Source organism: Penicillium chermesinum (genome assembly GCF_028974085.1).
Source record: "Penicillium chermesinum strain IBT 19713 chromosome Unknown utg000006l:1.0-2335141.0:1.0-2336784.0, whole genome shotgun sequence".
In the NCBI taxonomy this organism is placed as follows: domain Eukaryota; kingdom Fungi; phylum Ascomycota; class Eurotiomycetes; order Eurotiales; family Aspergillaceae; genus Penicillium; species Penicillium chermesinum.
The window spans coordinates 1,217,618-1,233,889 of record NW_026695316.1 but is presented as its reverse complement, the minus strand read 5'-3'; the positions used below and the strand labels follow the sequence as shown (position 1 = coordinate 1,233,889).

The window sequence follows — 16,272 nt, the reverse complement described above, 5'->3', positions numbered from 1 at the left end:
ATCCCTTTGACTCTGGGATACTCAGAGGGGGAACATTCGGGCTTCAGATATTATCAAAGACAACATGGGTGCCACTTGTCTCGTGTCATCTTTATTGTTGTTACGATGCCAAAGGCAACACGCGCTGGTCACAACGCTTGTCTGTATAAAACGTTTTGCCTCAGCTGCTAGTACATGTAGCACAACTGCTTTCACTGAGGGACTCTTATTTCCAAACCGACCAAGGCCTGCAATTTCTTTTGCCTTTTGATCCTGGAGATCGCCATGGAAAGTCTTCAACACTTTACACAGTCGAGTCAGACTCGCCCTACAGAGTACAGGGGACCTTTTACGGACTCTGAGCATTCAACACAAACATTTCTTGAATCCCCCAAACATAACAATTCAGACGTTCAGTTGCGTGGCTCCTTCCTTCATTCTCCTTCTAGTGATCATAGTCCCGGTCTTTCGACGCCCAAGCCTCATGCAAGCAATCCGGCCTTCAGGCAGACCGCTCTGCAGTCTTTCTTTGATGACGCTCCGGATGATACAGTGGACGACCCGGCTTCTTTCAGACTTGGGCTTGGTCATACTTCTCCTACCTCTTTCTACTTGGACGGGAGCTCGAGAATCGAGAGAGCTCAATCTCCTACCTTTTACAGCTCGACATCTCCCGCGCCGACGACTCCCGTGCCTCACAGCTCCGCATCTTCGCGTTTATCGTGTCAGGACCCTGTCTCAGGCAGCGATATACTTAGTATTCCTGTTCCTCAACGACACGCATACTTTTCCACAGGTAATCCAGCTTCCGGTTCTGGTCCCGGAGCAGATGTCTCTAGGGGCGTTTCGCCCACTTCGGATCTTCGAGGTAGTAGCCAAGTATCATCCCCTGACCCCCAAGATATCCTCCAGTCTATTTTATCCTATTTCGAGCCTGGTAAACCCAACTCCAAAATATCCGGCGATCACCCGTCTACGATAAATTTTCATCCAAAGCAGCTCACAGAGGCGATCTTCAAAAAACAGCGAGCCGCGCTTGTTGGCATTTTACTTGGTCATTTCCCTAAAGTTGGAGACATACGATATGCCATGAGTGTGCTGAAAGACGCATCACGGGCCATTCTCCGATTTCCATCTGCCGCGGGCCCTGAAACGAGCTCATGTTTTAGAAACAGGTGCAGAGACCTCTACATGTTAGTAACGGAATTTGTGAGAGGCATAGAGGCACATCAGACTATAGACGCCACGGGTATAAACATGACTGCTGCGGCTCTCGCCACGATCCTCGCTTTGGCAATTGGGCGGCTCACCTTGCGTGGCCATGGCGAAAGCGATTTGATCGCGGCTCAATTCGTAGGCATGGAGGCAATGTTCATGCAGCAGGGGCTGGGGCCCTTCAATGACAAGCTAAAATGGAACGGGGTAATATCACAGTTCTGGGAAGTGACAGCCCGTTGCGATTTATCCTGTGGGTGTTTCGTCTGCAAATACATCACCGAAAACATACTCTATTATATACATGACTTGCATGTCGGCCGCGCAGAAGACCTGGAGCGTCCTCCCGCACAGCCGTTCGAGACGTGGTTCGATCGATCCGAGGGCCATTTAGACAAAGAGCTAGGCGCCTTTTACACGCAACTTGACATCGCGCCCAACCTCGATATCTTGTTCCACGGCTGGATCCTCGGCGAAGAAGAGGCAGCTTCCGGGGAATGTGAAAGACTGCCCTGCGAAAGCTCTGCGTGTATTTTCTGCTCAACGAGCCGGTCCATGCAATCTCGTCCTGCTCATCCAATCGCGCATCCCAATTACGTTTTCTTCAACAAGAACACCGATCTGAGAGCGAGAGCTGACTTCTCCTCTCCCCAGCCGCACTTCCTGGCACGAATTCCGAAAGAACCGGATCATGGTCCCCGGCACCCGTCTCCTTCAGGATTTGACATCAGTGAGCTTCGATATTCCAGTCGCTATCGATGGGATGTCCGCAGAGAAGAGCAATCTGCCCACCACCAGTGTCGGCCAGGTGCATGCGCATGCGAGGAATTTGAATCACTTAGGATATCCCCTGGCCATTCTCATAGGAAGTCGGCCAGGTCTACCTCCGATCAAGCAGTATCAATGGGCAAGGGAAATAGGAATAAAAGGAGACAGGGCCCATATCGGACCAAGACCAGGCATAGAGGTGAGTCTTTCAAAGTTGTGTTGTCAGCCATATTCGAGCTCATGGGCGGGAGCCTCCCAGCCGGAGTTCTTTAAGATTCCTCCGATGGATGAGACTGCTGCTCAAGTACAGATGTTCTCTAGGACGCTCACCCCAAGCAAGTAATTCTGGCCGTAGGGGCATTGTACTAACATCATTACTAGGTGACACCGATAGATCCAGAGGGTTATTTTCAGGGAAGTCTGACCCTCTCCGGCTTCCGCTCGTGTTTTGGCCATCTAAGAATCAGGGATCGAAGCGGTAGCTCTCCTGTATCACATTGAATTTGATTGTCAGGCTTCGCTCAGAAGTGGTAGAAATTGTTGATAGTTCGGTGTCATACTAGTGCTAGTACTGCTAATGTTAGGAAAGAGAGCTTAATGATATTTTACCAGGGAGAATGAAGGCCAATGGCATGCGAATGCTACGCGGTTCAGCAGGATATGAGTAACTGCTGCTCTAAGCTAAGTTGAAGTTCATCGATATGTACTACTACTATTGTTACAAACACACCGCGCTCACGTAAGTCCTCCCAAGAGCAGTGTAGTTGTATAGATGGTACTAAATATGGAACTTGAGATAGTCGAAGACATATGAGTCGGAGCAGAGTATGCCCCTTGGAATCAACCATACCCCTGCTCCGCCCAAATAGAATGTAGTAATTGGCGAATCGAATCCGATAAATTAAATGTCACAATAGAACCATAGTACACAAAAGGTAAAACAATATCAGATGCAAGATGCCAGAGGTATATCAGGCCCAGCGCCTGAACATCATTGCCCTCATCCTCCTCCGCCGCGCACACACAGTCGACATCTAGCCCACGTCACACCCCCACCCGGATCTCAATACATAACATCATTGATCGTGTCAACAGGGCTCTCTTCTTGCTCGTTATACCCGAACGAGCGGTAGTAATCTTCCTTAGCTATCTCGAACGGCTTGCACGAACCGACGCCATTCTGTAAAGGAATGTTAGCATTTCACTGATTAAACGGGGTATGTGTGGCTTCAACATACACTTGTGTCATTTGAGCAGCACATGGGGATAAAGCCATGGCCCTGGCAGTCATCCGGCGCTGTTGCGTCTGACATCGCATCGCCTGCAGTTAAAAATGGGGTTAGCATTTTGAAAAACGACTCCACATAGGTTGTCCGTCTCCCTATAAACGTACATTGAAAAGAAATCTTTGAACTAATCTGAATGCCTCCCACAATTGGAACAAGGTCTCCCAAACCCTTCATGATCTCCTTCGATGTTTCTTGTAGCGACTGGCAGCACCTCTTGAATTGGTTTTGGGGGCACTGGTACGCCCCGACCATACTTTGAGATGGCATGGCAGGGTTCGTGCGCGGCGTGGAAGCAGAGGCTAAGGCTTTGGTTGGTGTGGGTGTCGGGGTTGGTGATTTTCCTTGGCTGCTGGCAAGAGGGATTGCAGCACCGAAGGTGCAGATCGTGGCAACAGGGGCCAAAAGGTAGATGAGACGCATTTTGTCGGTCTTTCCCCCGATGAGCTAGAAAGCACTGCCTTAGAAGCTGGGATTGCGAGGTTTGAGAGAACGACGAGGCAAGTGCACAAGAGAAAGGTAGGTCGTGGTCTCCGAGCAAGTCGCTAGGTCTGATATTATTGCAAGTGGGATTCGTCTAAAGGGCTGTTTTGTATCCAAAGGAGCGTGATGGCTGCAATTAATGCAGATAGGGAAATGAACGACAAGGGCTGGACAGTATTATGCGCGAAACGGCGTCTTAGTCGGCGCAGATTGTCGACAAAAACCGGCGCAATCGGGTTGGGCGAAGGAGAGGATGGCAGACGACGCTCTAGGGTATGGTCGATTGCTCGAAACCGTGCCAGGAGCCCCACTGGGCATCAAGATCCCGGAGTACTTTGGTTATTTTGCATATCCTTGTTTCGCAGTCTCCTCCTTCAGTCTCCTTTGGCGTGCCATTGGCTCCAAAGATGGTTCGTGGCATTCCAAGGGCCTATGGAGGACCGGAGTAGTCCAGGAGATGACTCCTTCAGGGGAAGGTGGACAGATTAGCTCATCAAGAATCTGACGTGGTATTCTATGTGAGTTTATTGGACTAAAGTGGATCATTATTCGCTGCTTAGCAGACTACAAAGTCAACATTGTGTAGCTCCCAGTAGCAGCGGAAGGAGGTTCGAAGATGAGCGGCCGAGTCTCTTCTGATACACCACCTGGACATGCCCAACACGTTCCAAAATCAGGTCCTCTTGTAATCTTTTATTGTAGCAATTTGGGTGTGGAATATCGGGCGCTTTTTCTCCATCTTGTTCACGGGGATGCAAGGGGGTCGACTGGCATGCAGGTACCGCCACCCTAGCAACAATGCACATTACCCAGCAGGCCTAACGTGGTTAGGTGATAACATTCTTCAAGTCGACTATGATCTGGTTAGCCGTCGCGGCCTTTGATACCTACTTACCGATATTGCTCACGCCACGGTGGGATCTCGTCATGTGAAATAGCCCAAGGCTCGGTGGAAATTATCAAGGCACCACAGGACGATATGTCGTCTCGGGGAAACTACCGGTCCAAGCCAAAGCGACTCAGATGAGCTTCAATACACTGAGCCGTATATGTGGTTCGAGACATGCAATTCCTACTCGCCAGCGCCCGGATGAATCCAATTTGTGGGGTTGGGAACTGCAATTGAACAGAACACGAGTAACTTTGTCTTGGCACGCGTACAACTCATAACGATCCTACTAGGATGCAACTTGCAAAAACCAAAAACTCCGCCCTTCAAGACTACAAAGGCTCGCAGATAGGCAGCCGGGGAAATGGCACGCGACAATTTACGGTTAAAGAGATGGTCCGGTCCGTTTGTGACTTACGCTACGAACTCTGGGAACTATCGAACTATTGCACCCCCGTACAGAAAGCAATTACAGGAATGAAAGTCAAGGGCGCAGTAGAATCGCGTCATAATTTTGTACAGGTGGCGCCAACCAGGGCAAACTGATAGTAGTAATACATCAAGTCGTCAAGAAAACATCTCCTCCAGGGACATGCGTGTTTTTGCCTTGGGGTAGACATGGGGTCATTTCGCAACGTTCATCAATCAAAGCACCCAGAGAAAACAAATCGCTCGCTCGCTGGAAACGGACAGGATATCGTACAAGCTGGCATACCAGCAAAGGTGGCATCTTTGCCACGACGGGCAAGGACAGGTGAGTAATAATACACGGGACATGGATGGTGGCATGTTGGAATGTGGATGGAAATTGATGTAGACTGATCATGATTTGTTCTTATTGAGAACGCACGCCGAAACAGTCACATAAGAAACCAAGGGGATTTGCGGGGGGGATGTCGACAAAGCTGTCGAAGGGGGGGGGGGGAGACAAGTAAAGATCTTGTCAGATCCTACCGTTTTTTTTTTTGAAGAGGTTTTCTTTTGATAAAATGCTGCATCTTGCAACGGTCGATAGGTCTGCGATAGCCGCATGGTATCCAACATAGGATGTCATTCACTCATGCTCATGAGGAGAAAGAGAGGCATAAGTGGCGCTGGGTGGACATGTTGGATCAGCAGCGACGCGATTAAAACCGATCGAAGTTGTGGAAAGTGCATCATGCGAGGTGTCAAAGAGCAAATATAAGGGGGGAGTGGTGTGTGGAAAAAAGGGAGTGACCAGTTTCCACAGTGACTCGACTCGCGTCGGGAACACAAAGAAACTCAAATAAGGCTTGAAAATGCTGCATCGCTGAAACCGAGCAGGAATAGACATGCACTGAACTCCACGGAACTCCCACCTCCAATATTGACGCAAGACGGAATGGATCTTGTCAATATAACGCCGTCTACGCACCAACGGTCATGTCAAGCGTGTATTGGAGACAGGCCGCTTAATCGAGGATCAGTTATATGTTCAGGACAACCCATCACAAATAGGACATACCTGGTTCGTGATCTGTCGTCTAGAAGGATCTCCCGTTGGACTCACGAGAGGACATCTGCTGAGCCTGGCGAGCGTCGGCTGATGCAGGGGCTGTGGTTGAAGGGCCGTTAGCGGAACCGGCCAAGACACCACTGCCTGAGGTGCCACTGTTACCGCTGCTTTGACTGCTGCGACTGCTCGCGCCACCGCCGTTGGCATTCGCTTCGTCAAGGTCGACAAAGGAAGACATTTGACGCTGGGTGTACTCCAACATGGTACGGTTGTAGCCCTCGATCGAATTATGAGGATCTGACCGAGAGTTGTGGACACCACTCAATGGAGGACCGGCTCCAGAGTCTTGAGAGTGAAATACATCCGTTTGCTGCTGAATTTGCGATCTTTCAGTCATGGCGGATAGTGTCTTTGGCTTTTGGATGTCAGTTGGGTGAAACGCAGGAAGAGAAGTGCGCGGGGGCAAGGGATTATTATGGCCAACGGGCATGACGGCGATAATACCCGACATAGTGGACCAGCGATATCGGTGGGGCTGGGGCGAAGTACTAGGATCCAAACTCACATTCGAACAAAGAGATCTAGTTCAACTAAGAAGCACGGAAGCAGGTACAACCAGCGTAACCAAATGGTGGGGATCTTATGTAGGCGATTCTGCTGGCAAGATGGCCAGGAGTCTAGGGCAGATGAAGCTCGCAGGGACTTAGGGCAATATGGAAAATTAAGGGACAATACAATAAAGGAGTTCGTTTCAAATCGGAAACCGTCCAATATATAAGATTACATGATGGGCGGGGGAAAGGGCGACTCTCTTCCATATGAAATCACAGCTGATCTGGCGGCAAACAGCGGGCTCCACGAAGCAATCGTTGCTGATAGGTCTACTGGCGTGGGGCTTAGTCTATACCAGAAGGCCCTGGAGAGGCCCATTGTCCCAAAAAATGAACGGCCCGATCAACGCGATCCCCAGGTGACATCATTGGCTGAAGGGGGTGGGGGGTGGACGAGAAGAAGGATGAGAGAGGCTGGTCTAGCGACATCATCACAACGGATCCCCCCCCCTCTCCACCTCAGAGTTAGGGAGTTCCCACTCAGCGACGTGCTTACTGTGTCGACAAAGGGGGGGGGCTATCATCATGAACTCACCCTGCTCCACCCCTGCGCTGTCAACTAGTGATCTGGGGGATGCCGTTTGGTAGCATGAGTCGGCCCACCGGAGGCAGAATAGGGAACCCCAGTGTTTCCCGATGAGGTCACAAGGGAATGCACGAGTGGCCTAGAGCGAAAAAGGCCGTCCAAGGATCAGCGGAAGGATACCAAATCGATCCCCTGCAGATCTGCGCCTGACGTCTACTGGTCAAATCACACTCGCGGTGGCCAAAGACATTGAACGTCCGGGCCCATCTGGCATCTGCGAGCGTGCTGAGATAGGGTAGATGCGGTCAGCGGAACGCAGTGTGGATATTCCCCGCTGGGAGTGATGCTCGACGCTATTCGCGAATTTGTACATCATGGCTGGATCCGTCGTCATGGCCCCTGTGGGTTGTGCAGATGCGAAGCTTTTGTCTTTCCACGGCCATCCTCTCCATTCTACTGCGTCTATCTGCCTGCACGGGATGCCCCCATCGCCAATAGGCGCGAGCGGAGCTCCTGTGTTTCGAGTGAGCGTCGAGGACTGAGGCTCGGAAAAGTGGATCAAGCCTATGACGTCGCCGGTCCCTTGTTCCAGCGATCGAAACCTCGACCAGTCGAGTTGGTATCATGGGAATATTGCATGCCCAGGGACTACTAACGCTATGCTTCGTTGATAGTTTCAATTGCACTCTTCTGGATCATCTCGTGGGTACCGAAAAGGGTTTCTGTGCTGTAGGGGGGGTTGTCTTCAATATCCCCCCGATCATCTCGAGTGCGATCGTCGACGGACTAAAACGCGCCAGTGGCAAATTTGTGGGCCTAAGTGGGGATTTAGTGTTTTTAGTAGTTTCCCCCGGTTATCATTATAGTCGCTCCTCTGTGTCATGCCATTATCATTATCAGTTAGGGCTTCGATATCGAGCGTGATGTTTGCTCCAAGACACGGCATATTTCCTATGATACACGCACTGACATCGAAGACCTATCACTCCTACTATTACTAGAATGTCCGGCCAGCTCAAATCCTCTAAACGAGGCTGTATACTATACTGAATAGTAGACAAATCGACGTCATGGTAAACCGGGCTGTTATTGTCGAACGGCTTTTCGCGATTCAATTGTACACTAGTGTATGTCCCACAAACCGATATACCTCATGATGTAACGAGAGACAAGGATAAGCAATATGCAATGAAACAGAGCCGAGGACTAAATCTGAGGCTCGCGAGAATTGCATATGCAAAACGTGAGCACCAGGCGTGGGGAAGACAAGGATCCGAAACCAAATTCGGACTTTGGCTGGCTCCACCGTGTCTCAAGAACCATTGGGGCGTCCAACGGAGATAGCAAAGGAGGCGCAGTCCAATGACACGTCGGTTCACTCCGGGGTCTTTGCCATACTCGGGCGGGGGAGGCGAAAAGACCACGACGGTACCGATATGGAGGCACGCTGCCTCATGCTCCACTGGGGATCCTTGGGAGTGGAATTGGGAAAACTGGTCAATTCGATTCCTCGGTTTTCTTCTCCGAACACTGACGCCTCTGACCCCATGCGGTGAAGATCCTCACAGATGATATCTTTCTGCCCCTGGCGAAAACCATGCAGCCGTACGTGGCATGGTCATAGCTGCCCTTTACAAGAAGCTGACTTTGGAGAGGTTTTGCGAGATCAGTTATTCCAACAAGCAGCCATTTACCGGCCTGTCTAAAGAACATCCTTTGCATATCGTACAGTATGGAGCTGCAGGTCAAAGACTCGTCGAGACGGGATACGCGGCACATGAGAGATGCATCCGCACCCACGACGGAGGTAAGTTGTCTCTAGCGAGGTTGTATACCCATCCAGTGCCAATGCACAATGTCGTAAATCAGCAGAAAATTGTGGACCAAGCCTGCTACGACAGGGATACAGCTACGTGAGAAATGTAATAGCGTCGCACTAGGACCATGAGCACAGTGGATATCTATACATCATTCCGACCCCCCCCGGAAAGCTAGACAGCCCATTGGCCTGAGTGGAGCCTTCCAATTGACTTGGAAGTGTCGTAGCCGCAGCATGACAAGGGGTCCATGCCCATTCGATAATCCGTGACCCCTTTGGTCGTGGCGCAGATATGACATCTCGGAAGGAGGTTATCAGACCCCACGCGAGAGGGCAATCTCGTACGGACCAAAATGCCCTCATTTTTGTGTTTGGTCCCATTCAGCAAATTCATGACCCCGGTAGTCGAGTTTTCAATAGATTCACTTTTTTCACTCCGGTCTGAATGTTGGAGGCGGGTTTGGCCACGGAGATGGCAATTGTTCCTGCCATGACGCTCACTGGCCCTGGGATGATATCACTCGCCTTCTCTACTGCAAAGGACTGCACGACAAAGGCCAGGTAGGACCATGTTATCATCGTCATGTTATCCGAATTAATTGAGAAAAATCACTGTTGAGATCAATAGCGAGTTGATTCTAGACTCAGCTGCCCCTGTGTGCCTTGTTTCTTGATCACGGTCATTCGAGCTGAGCCCCTGTTGCATCATAACCCCGTCTTCTCCGACTGGTTTCGTCCAGAGAGCGTCTTCTCCAGTCTGGTTCACCTGGCAACTTCAGTTCAAGGGGAACAAATGCATCATCCCAGGAAACCTGTTTTGACCAGGGTGTCTCCGCGCTGATAGTTATGCACCCGCGGTGAGGATGTGGATCATGAACCGCAACACACCAGCGTATTCGACCCAATCAGTGAATGGGGGAAGATGGGCGACTCGAGTCTGTTCATCAGATCCCGGATGACTGACCCCGGATTCCCAGGAAAGCTGCCGTATAGGAGGCCAGATATTCGTGTCCTGCACACACTCTGAAGCGATTCCAGGAGTAATCCAGCAGCGAGGTCCGCTCGGCCTCATCGAGAGCGATTCCAGCCCCGATCAAACACAAGATTCCCCTCACTCTCGTTCTCGCCAGCTAGATCAGTTGTCCTCCCTACGAAGATCGACGGTCATCTCAACTTGGATCCTGTTCGCCATTCGACGTCAGTCTCGATCACATCGGTCCATTCCCGAACGCTCTGAGCCAAACCTGCTCAAACCGGATTCTACGCTCCTGAGGTGTTGTACACCCCCCCGGTACGATCCCTGGTACGGTCCCCGGCCAATTATGCGTGAAGCTAGCATGGTGCTAAGGGAAGACGGCGAAAGAATGGTGCAGGGGCGATGTCATCGAGCATTATAACCTGATTTTATGACCCCCAAGTCTTGGGAGGATGATTCTAGGAGGCTATGGCAAGGGGGAAATAGACTAAGCCATCACGCCGGTTTCGTAAATCGAAAACATTTAGGAAGAAAGATATGCATCATATTATTCACTTCATTCTCATCAAACGTAACCTAGTGGAGACGAATTAGCCCGATATTCATTCAACGGGCCGTTCTTGCTGCACTCGATGCGATCGAAAGCAATTTCAGAGGGGAAAGTACATACCCTTTCTGGCGCCCTGGAAAAAGAAGCGCACAACAAATACTTGCAGCCCAGCCATCGAGACCATCATCAGGCCCTCAATCACGCTGAAGTTGAAGATCCGGCGTTCAGTGCTGCGGACGGTGCTAAAGTTTCGGTTCTCACGAGTACGGAAGTACTTCTGGTTTCGCGAGATGGTCGACAACTGTGCCGACAGTTTATAGATGGACTCTTCGAGCGTGGTGGTTTGTTCGGGAGAAGCACCCTGGCGGGAGGGAAGCTGGGCGCGCTGCTCGTTTTCAACCTAACAAGAATATGAAGTGTCAGAAGATTTGCTTAAACCATTCGATATGCAGGTAACCCCGTCGTATCGAGGATGGACAACCCAGGGCCGTGCTTTGTTTGAGGGGTACAGGAATATCCAACGTACGGCGATCTCGAAATCAACCATCTTCTCGGCAAAGGTGGACATCTCGTTGTTGAAGCAGAACTTGTATTCTCCGCGGCTCTGGGCTGTGAAGACGAAGTCGCCCTGTCTTTCCTTCTCGCCGGCAAGGACGATCTTGTCCCCCGGTGCGGTCACGACATAGTCGATATCGAAAGAGCCACCGGATTGGACCTACACAATCGCTATTGTCAGAAATCAAGGCCGCAGGGAAGATGCATTCCATTGTGCGAAGGGTTGGGGGCTGCACTGACAGCAAAGTAGAAGGCCACTTTAGCGTTGACCTGGTCAACTTCAGTGTAGAAGCATGCCTTCTCGTTGGCTTCGAGGCGATAGGTCAAAGCGGTCGCAGTGACAGTAGAGGCCAAAGAAGCCAGGCCAGCAAGGAGAGCAAACCGCATAATGCCCGATAATTGAGTGCCAATCGAGAGGATGCGCGTCAGGAGGTCGGTTGGTTGAACGTTCTGGCCAGCTGGGGCGAAGCGGAGTTTACACTGTTTGCATCCAAACAAATTACCGCCTTCGCAACCTACGACCAGCTTCCTCAAGGACGACCCTCTCCTCCCTTTCCAGTTAAGCATGTACTAAAACTTTCAAGGTCGTGTGTAATGTGTTACTTATTTCAACTTTTGAACCTTGTTCCTAAACAAAATCGTCGCTTCGTGGCATTTGTATTGCCTCTACCCCACTATAGCACTATGAAACGGATCACGGATCGAGGGCAGGAGAAACAGAGAATGGAGGAAATGTGAAAAGGGAAAAAGGGAAAGAAAAGGAAGAAGAGGAAGAGGGAAAGAAGAAGGAAAAACAAAGATGAGAAGAAACAAAGCACAAAACAGGGGACAGTGCCAGACACCAACTACTCATGTATCGGATTGCAGTGTCTCCCGCCCCGCAAAACCCCCCACAGCGCCTCCCCCAGAATGAATTTATCGAATGAAGAAGCTCTCGCTCTTGCCCAGAAACCACTCCTCTTGCTTGCGTGGTCAAGGCCAAGATAGTCGTCTGGACCAGCCTCGTCAGAAAGAATGTCACCTGGATCATCATCAGTAATGTTAAAGGGTTGAACAGGGGGGGGGGTTTGGGGGAATTCACCATCCTCAAGATACTTAGGGGTAGCAAAGGAGGGTTTGCGAGCAACAACGGCAAACTTGATCTTCTCGAAAGGCTTGCCCTTAATACCTGTCCGCTTTGACAGGCGCTCCTTGGTTTCTTTAAAGATTTCTCCCTGCTCCAGTGTCAATATGGAAATAATAGCCCAATACTCAGCATGGCAACTTACAGGTTTGACGACGAATTTGAATGGGATTCCGTGGGGCCGAGCAGGCTCCTTCTCGAAACTGTAAGCGCTAATCACTCGTTCTTCAGCATCCATGTTAAGCTCTTCGGTGGGAATCTTCTCGGCATAGATTGAGCCGTAGTCGGTGACGGAGGTGATGGGATCTTCAGGACGCAGCTCCTTCGAGAACTTTCCGTTCAAGGCTTCGTACAGCCTGGTCACCTTGATGGTATCATCGTCCAGTTTCGCTTTCGTTTGCAAAGCACTCAAAAGCTCACTGACGGTGCCAGTTCGAGCAACCAAGACCTCCACGGGCTCCTATGATAGTGTTAATCGGGTGAACGTAGCAGGATAAACTGGACAAGCCTTACCTCTTTGGAAATACCCTCTGGAAGCAATGTCACTCGGATCGACTTCTTGCTCTCAAAATCACTCAGACTCATATCCAATACCTCGTAATACAAGGCATCCGGTCGGATTGCGTTGTAGCCTCCGTACGAACCATATTGGCCACTCAAAATCGAGGCGAGAGTAATATTGGTATTTCGCTTTAAGAAGGCCTTCGGCTTGGCAGTGCTCTGGACAACCGGAGCAAAACGAATATGAGTTGGCTCGACATTTAAGTGCTCGGCGACCTTCTTCGAGAACTGGTCATATGTCATCTTGCGGCTAAGGGTTAGAGTGAAGTCTTCACCCTCGGAAGCCCCAATGGGTGCAAATCGGACATCCATGCGGCTCAAAAGATAGTCGTAGAACTGTCGAGCGTCGGTGTAGATTGATGTTGGTGGAAGATCGGCCTCCTTGACTTGTCGCTGAAATGTGATTATATCGCCATTCTGAATCTCTGATTGCTGGAAAGTCTGCTTTGGCTTCATGAGATCGATCATGCTGTGCTTGATCTCCTCATACAGGGTGAAATCGGTGCCAGCGGGCCAGTTCATCTTTTCGAGAATCGTCGGTGCCAGCTCGGAAACCCTCTGTGTCTTTCGAACATATACGGACCCAACCCCCGTCAAAGTCTGGTTCACCACATCGAAGTTCTTCAGGAAGATCAATATGGAATCCGGTGCATCCGGCCACTGACCATCGGGAGAGTACTCCATCCACAGGCGGAAAAGATTCCCTTTCGATGCAAATCGCTGGTAAGCCTCATCTACAGAGATCTCTGGATCGGTGATCAGCTGGTCGGGACGAGCAGTCTTGTTTTGACGATTGACCATGACCCAGAAGCGAATTCCTTCGGCTTTAAGGCCTCTCTCTTCGGCGATCTCTTTCGCAAATTCACGGACCTTCTTTGCGCGGAGAACACGATACTGAGTGGGAAGAGCAGGGTCATCCACAGGAAGGTCGTTGCTGGTGAGGTCGAATCCATGGTGTGACTGAAATGACTTCTCGGATAACACACCGATGTTAGTATACAGATGAGCTTCCTCTCGCTCCTTCTTGCGGCGCAAGAGCTCTGCACGTTCTTCGGCCAGGCGGCGTTCTGCAGTATGGTTAGTTTGGCCTCATGCTCGGTGGGATTAGGATTCAAACATACCGATGTGATCGGGAACGTCGTCTTTGGTGATGGGGGGAGAACGTCATCAGTCCGGCTCTTTCTAATGTACACCAACATGTAAGCATTCATGGATCTCTTGGTCGATAGAGTTCGTGTGTATGGTTGCCGGACACCTGGGGCGCCATTTGCAAGCTCGTATTCACCACCATAGTTCTCCTCCAGAACCTCTCTCTCAGTGACCCGATTGACTCGGTCATCATCGAATCGGTACCAATGTCCGTCTTTAGTAGGCTTCAGGAATGCGTAGTAGTGGCCGGCATCTAAGCCACCGCTGTGGACAAGCACACCATGCAGTTCATACTCCCAAGGTTCAGACTTGTCGGCGCTTTCGGAGAGGTACGGAGCAGCATCGAATTCCATGGGGAACACGTGACGGTCATTGACTTTCATCATGGTGAGCAGATTCAGGTCATATTCGAAACGCTTAAGGTGGAGGTGAAGCACGGGAGGGAAGCTCTCGAAGATGACACCTTTCTTGGCGTCTTGTAGGCCGTATGGAGGACCAGCGTCATACTTGTTCTCTCCCTCCAGAGTTTCAACTTGGATGTAGTCTCGGAAACTGTCGTCCAGGGTATTGTTACCCCGAACGTTGAGCTGGATGTCCCAGAAGTCTTCCACTCGCGATGACTCGTAGTCGACATTGATACACGAAATGTAGGTCTTGGTTTTGCCAACGAACAAGTCAGGCAGGGCTTTCTCGGCAACAGTGCCCTTCATCTTCTCTTCCAGCCTTTCCATCAGTTTTCGGGAAAGTTCCTGGACATCTTGCTGTTCAAAGGCTTGGCGCGAATCCCACCCGAAGGATGTCGTGAGTTCGGTCGTGGATACTGCGCTATCACTTGTCTGCAGGTTGTAGAATAATCTTTGGAGAGTCCAAGCACTATTCTCTCGGGTGGCTTCCTCCTCCGTTGGGATTTGATAAACGGCCTAGGTCGAGAAGTTTAGCACGATTCGTCCAGAAACCGGGAGATACGGTCTTACCTTGCGGAACGCATTGGTGAAGTACAGTGACTGTAGAAGCGAATTCAAGTAACATGTTGCACCTTGGTTTCGAAGGCCAACCATGCCCGTCTCTTTCTTTGAGTCATAGCTGCGAGGACACATGAGCACGACGGCTAATACCCGAATGGGGAATGACCAAAAGCTTACTTTTGAAAGTTGTGCCAAAGTACACCAGTAGGGTCTTTCACAACTCGCACGTAGGCTGTGATGTTGGCCTCCTCATCCTGTACAATAGGCACACCTTTGTCTTCCCAAGGTTCGGTAAACAGTTGTCGGAGTTCATAGAATCGAGTGAATCCCCAATCCCCTTCATCCCCGGTGAATCGATGTGATGCCACTAGTAACGAGTCAGCTTGATTCATTATTGATGGCTTCCCCGCTGGAAGGGTACTGACCGTGGGTTACGTAGATGGAAGGATCCTTCGGGTTGGACAACACCAGAGCAAATTGCACGCAAGCATACCAATTCTCTGGCGGTTCACCTTCCCAGGCATGCTCTAGGTAAAGAGATGCATGATCAACGTTGTTTCCATAGGGGAAGAAAAGAATACGCCTGTATCATCGGTCAATCGCTGCTCTCCGGGATTTTGCATCGGTAATGAAGAACAACTCACCATGGGAATCCACCACATTTGAATATAGGGCCATGGCACTTGCGGTCCAGCTTTCTCCATTCTTTGATATGCCATGTGTTGTATGCTTCATCCTCGGTTTCGAGATCGGGTTTCGTGGGCAAGACATGTGCTAGCATCGCCTCATCTAACAATCAGAGTATCCGTTAGTCAGATCTGGACCCAAGAAGACAAGAACAAAGATTGAATGGACGCAATATTACGTCTGCAGGAATATAGGAACTCCGGGAGTCAACCTCGCGGCAGTCCGTCAATCTCCGAAACAAATATTGCTCTTCAAATCCATGTCCGCATATCTGCCGGAAGCGAGGGGAACAAGACGTACGGTCGGTAGCCAAGGGTCGAGCATCGGGCTCATCAGAGCCAGAGCGAGATACAACAACATCGTCAGCCTTCTCGTTGGGGTACTGGTCATAGTCGTCGAGAACCATATCGTTCTCCGAGAGCTGGAGGGTGCAGGGTGGTTAGATCTACAATGACGACACAGAGGGGCACGGTCGGCAACTCACGTTTTCCATGGCGAACGGCGCCCTCCCGTCCTTTCGGAGGGAACTTGGCGAGGCGGTATACGAGGACAGGAAGGAAAGAAAAGAGGAAAGGGGAGGTAAAGCTGGCGAGAGTCGTTGAAGAGGTGAATTTCTTGTTGAACCCGCAGAATTGGGTCCCGGAGCTAGCGGT

At 50.6% G+C, this 16,272-nt stretch overlaps 6 protein-coding genes across 6 annotated transcripts; 2 read left to right on the top strand and 4 right to left on the bottom strand.

Annotated features, from left to right (window-relative positions):
* Positions 1-264: 264 nt before the first annotated feature.
* Positions 265-2,235, top strand: N7468_008251 (uncharacterized protein; the record flags this gene model as incomplete). Its single annotated transcript, XM_058477547.1, has 1 exon — positions 265-2,235. One exon carries the CDS (start codon positions 265-267, stop codon positions 2,233-2,235), a length of 1,971 nt encoding a protein of 656 aa, XP_058327892.1.
* Positions 2,236-3,025: 790 nt separating this feature from the next.
* Positions 3,026-3,671, bottom strand: N7468_008250 (uncharacterized protein; the record flags this gene model as incomplete). The annotated part of the gene is made up of 3 exons (XM_058477546.1): positions 3,026-3,142; positions 3,201-3,283; positions 3,356-3,671. 3 exons carry the CDS (start codon positions 3,669-3,671, stop codon positions 3,026-3,028), a joined length of 516 nt encoding a protein of 171 aa, XP_058327891.1.
* Positions 3,672-6,125: 2,454 nt separating this feature from the next.
* On the bottom strand, positions 6,126-6,608 carry N7468_008249 (uncharacterized protein; the record flags this gene model as incomplete). The annotated part of the gene is made up of 1 exon (XM_058477545.1): positions 6,126-6,608. One exon carries the CDS (start codon positions 6,606-6,608, stop codon positions 6,126-6,128), a length of 483 nt encoding a protein of 160 aa, XP_058327890.1.
* Positions 6,609-8,848: 2,240 nt separating this feature from the next.
* N7468_008248 (uncharacterized protein) lies at positions 8,849-9,151 on the top strand (the record flags this gene model as incomplete). The annotated part of the gene is made up of 2 exons (XM_058477544.1): positions 8,849-9,041; positions 9,078-9,151. The coding sequence occupies 2 exons, from the start codon at positions 8,849-8,851 to the stop codon at positions 9,149-9,151; spliced, it is 267 nt and encodes an 88-aa protein (XP_058327889.1).
* Positions 9,152-9,897: 746 nt separating this feature from the next.
* On the bottom strand, positions 9,898-10,125 carry N7468_008247 (uncharacterized protein; the record flags this gene model as incomplete). The annotated part of the gene is made up of 1 exon (XM_058477543.1): positions 9,898-10,125. One exon carries the CDS (start codon positions 10,123-10,125, stop codon positions 9,898-9,900), a length of 228 nt encoding a protein of 75 aa, XP_058327888.1.
* Positions 10,126-10,679: 554 nt separating this feature from the next.
* On the bottom strand, positions 10,680-16,112 carry N7468_008246 (ubiquitin-specific protease UBP15; the record flags this gene model as incomplete). Its single annotated transcript, XM_058477542.1, has 15 exons — positions 10,680-10,979; positions 11,106-11,294; positions 11,375-11,592; positions 11,654-11,685; positions 11,984-12,348; positions 12,403-12,717; positions 12,771-13,885; positions 13,940-13,960; positions 14,074-14,887; positions 14,942-15,050; positions 15,110-15,299; positions 15,358-15,515; positions 15,577-15,721; positions 15,920-16,040; positions 16,104-16,112. The coding sequence occupies 15 exons, from the start codon at positions 16,110-16,112 to the stop codon at positions 10,680-10,682; spliced, it is 4,101 nt and encodes a 1,366-aa protein (XP_058327887.1).
* Between the last annotated feature and the right edge of the window lie 160 nt (positions 16,113-16,272).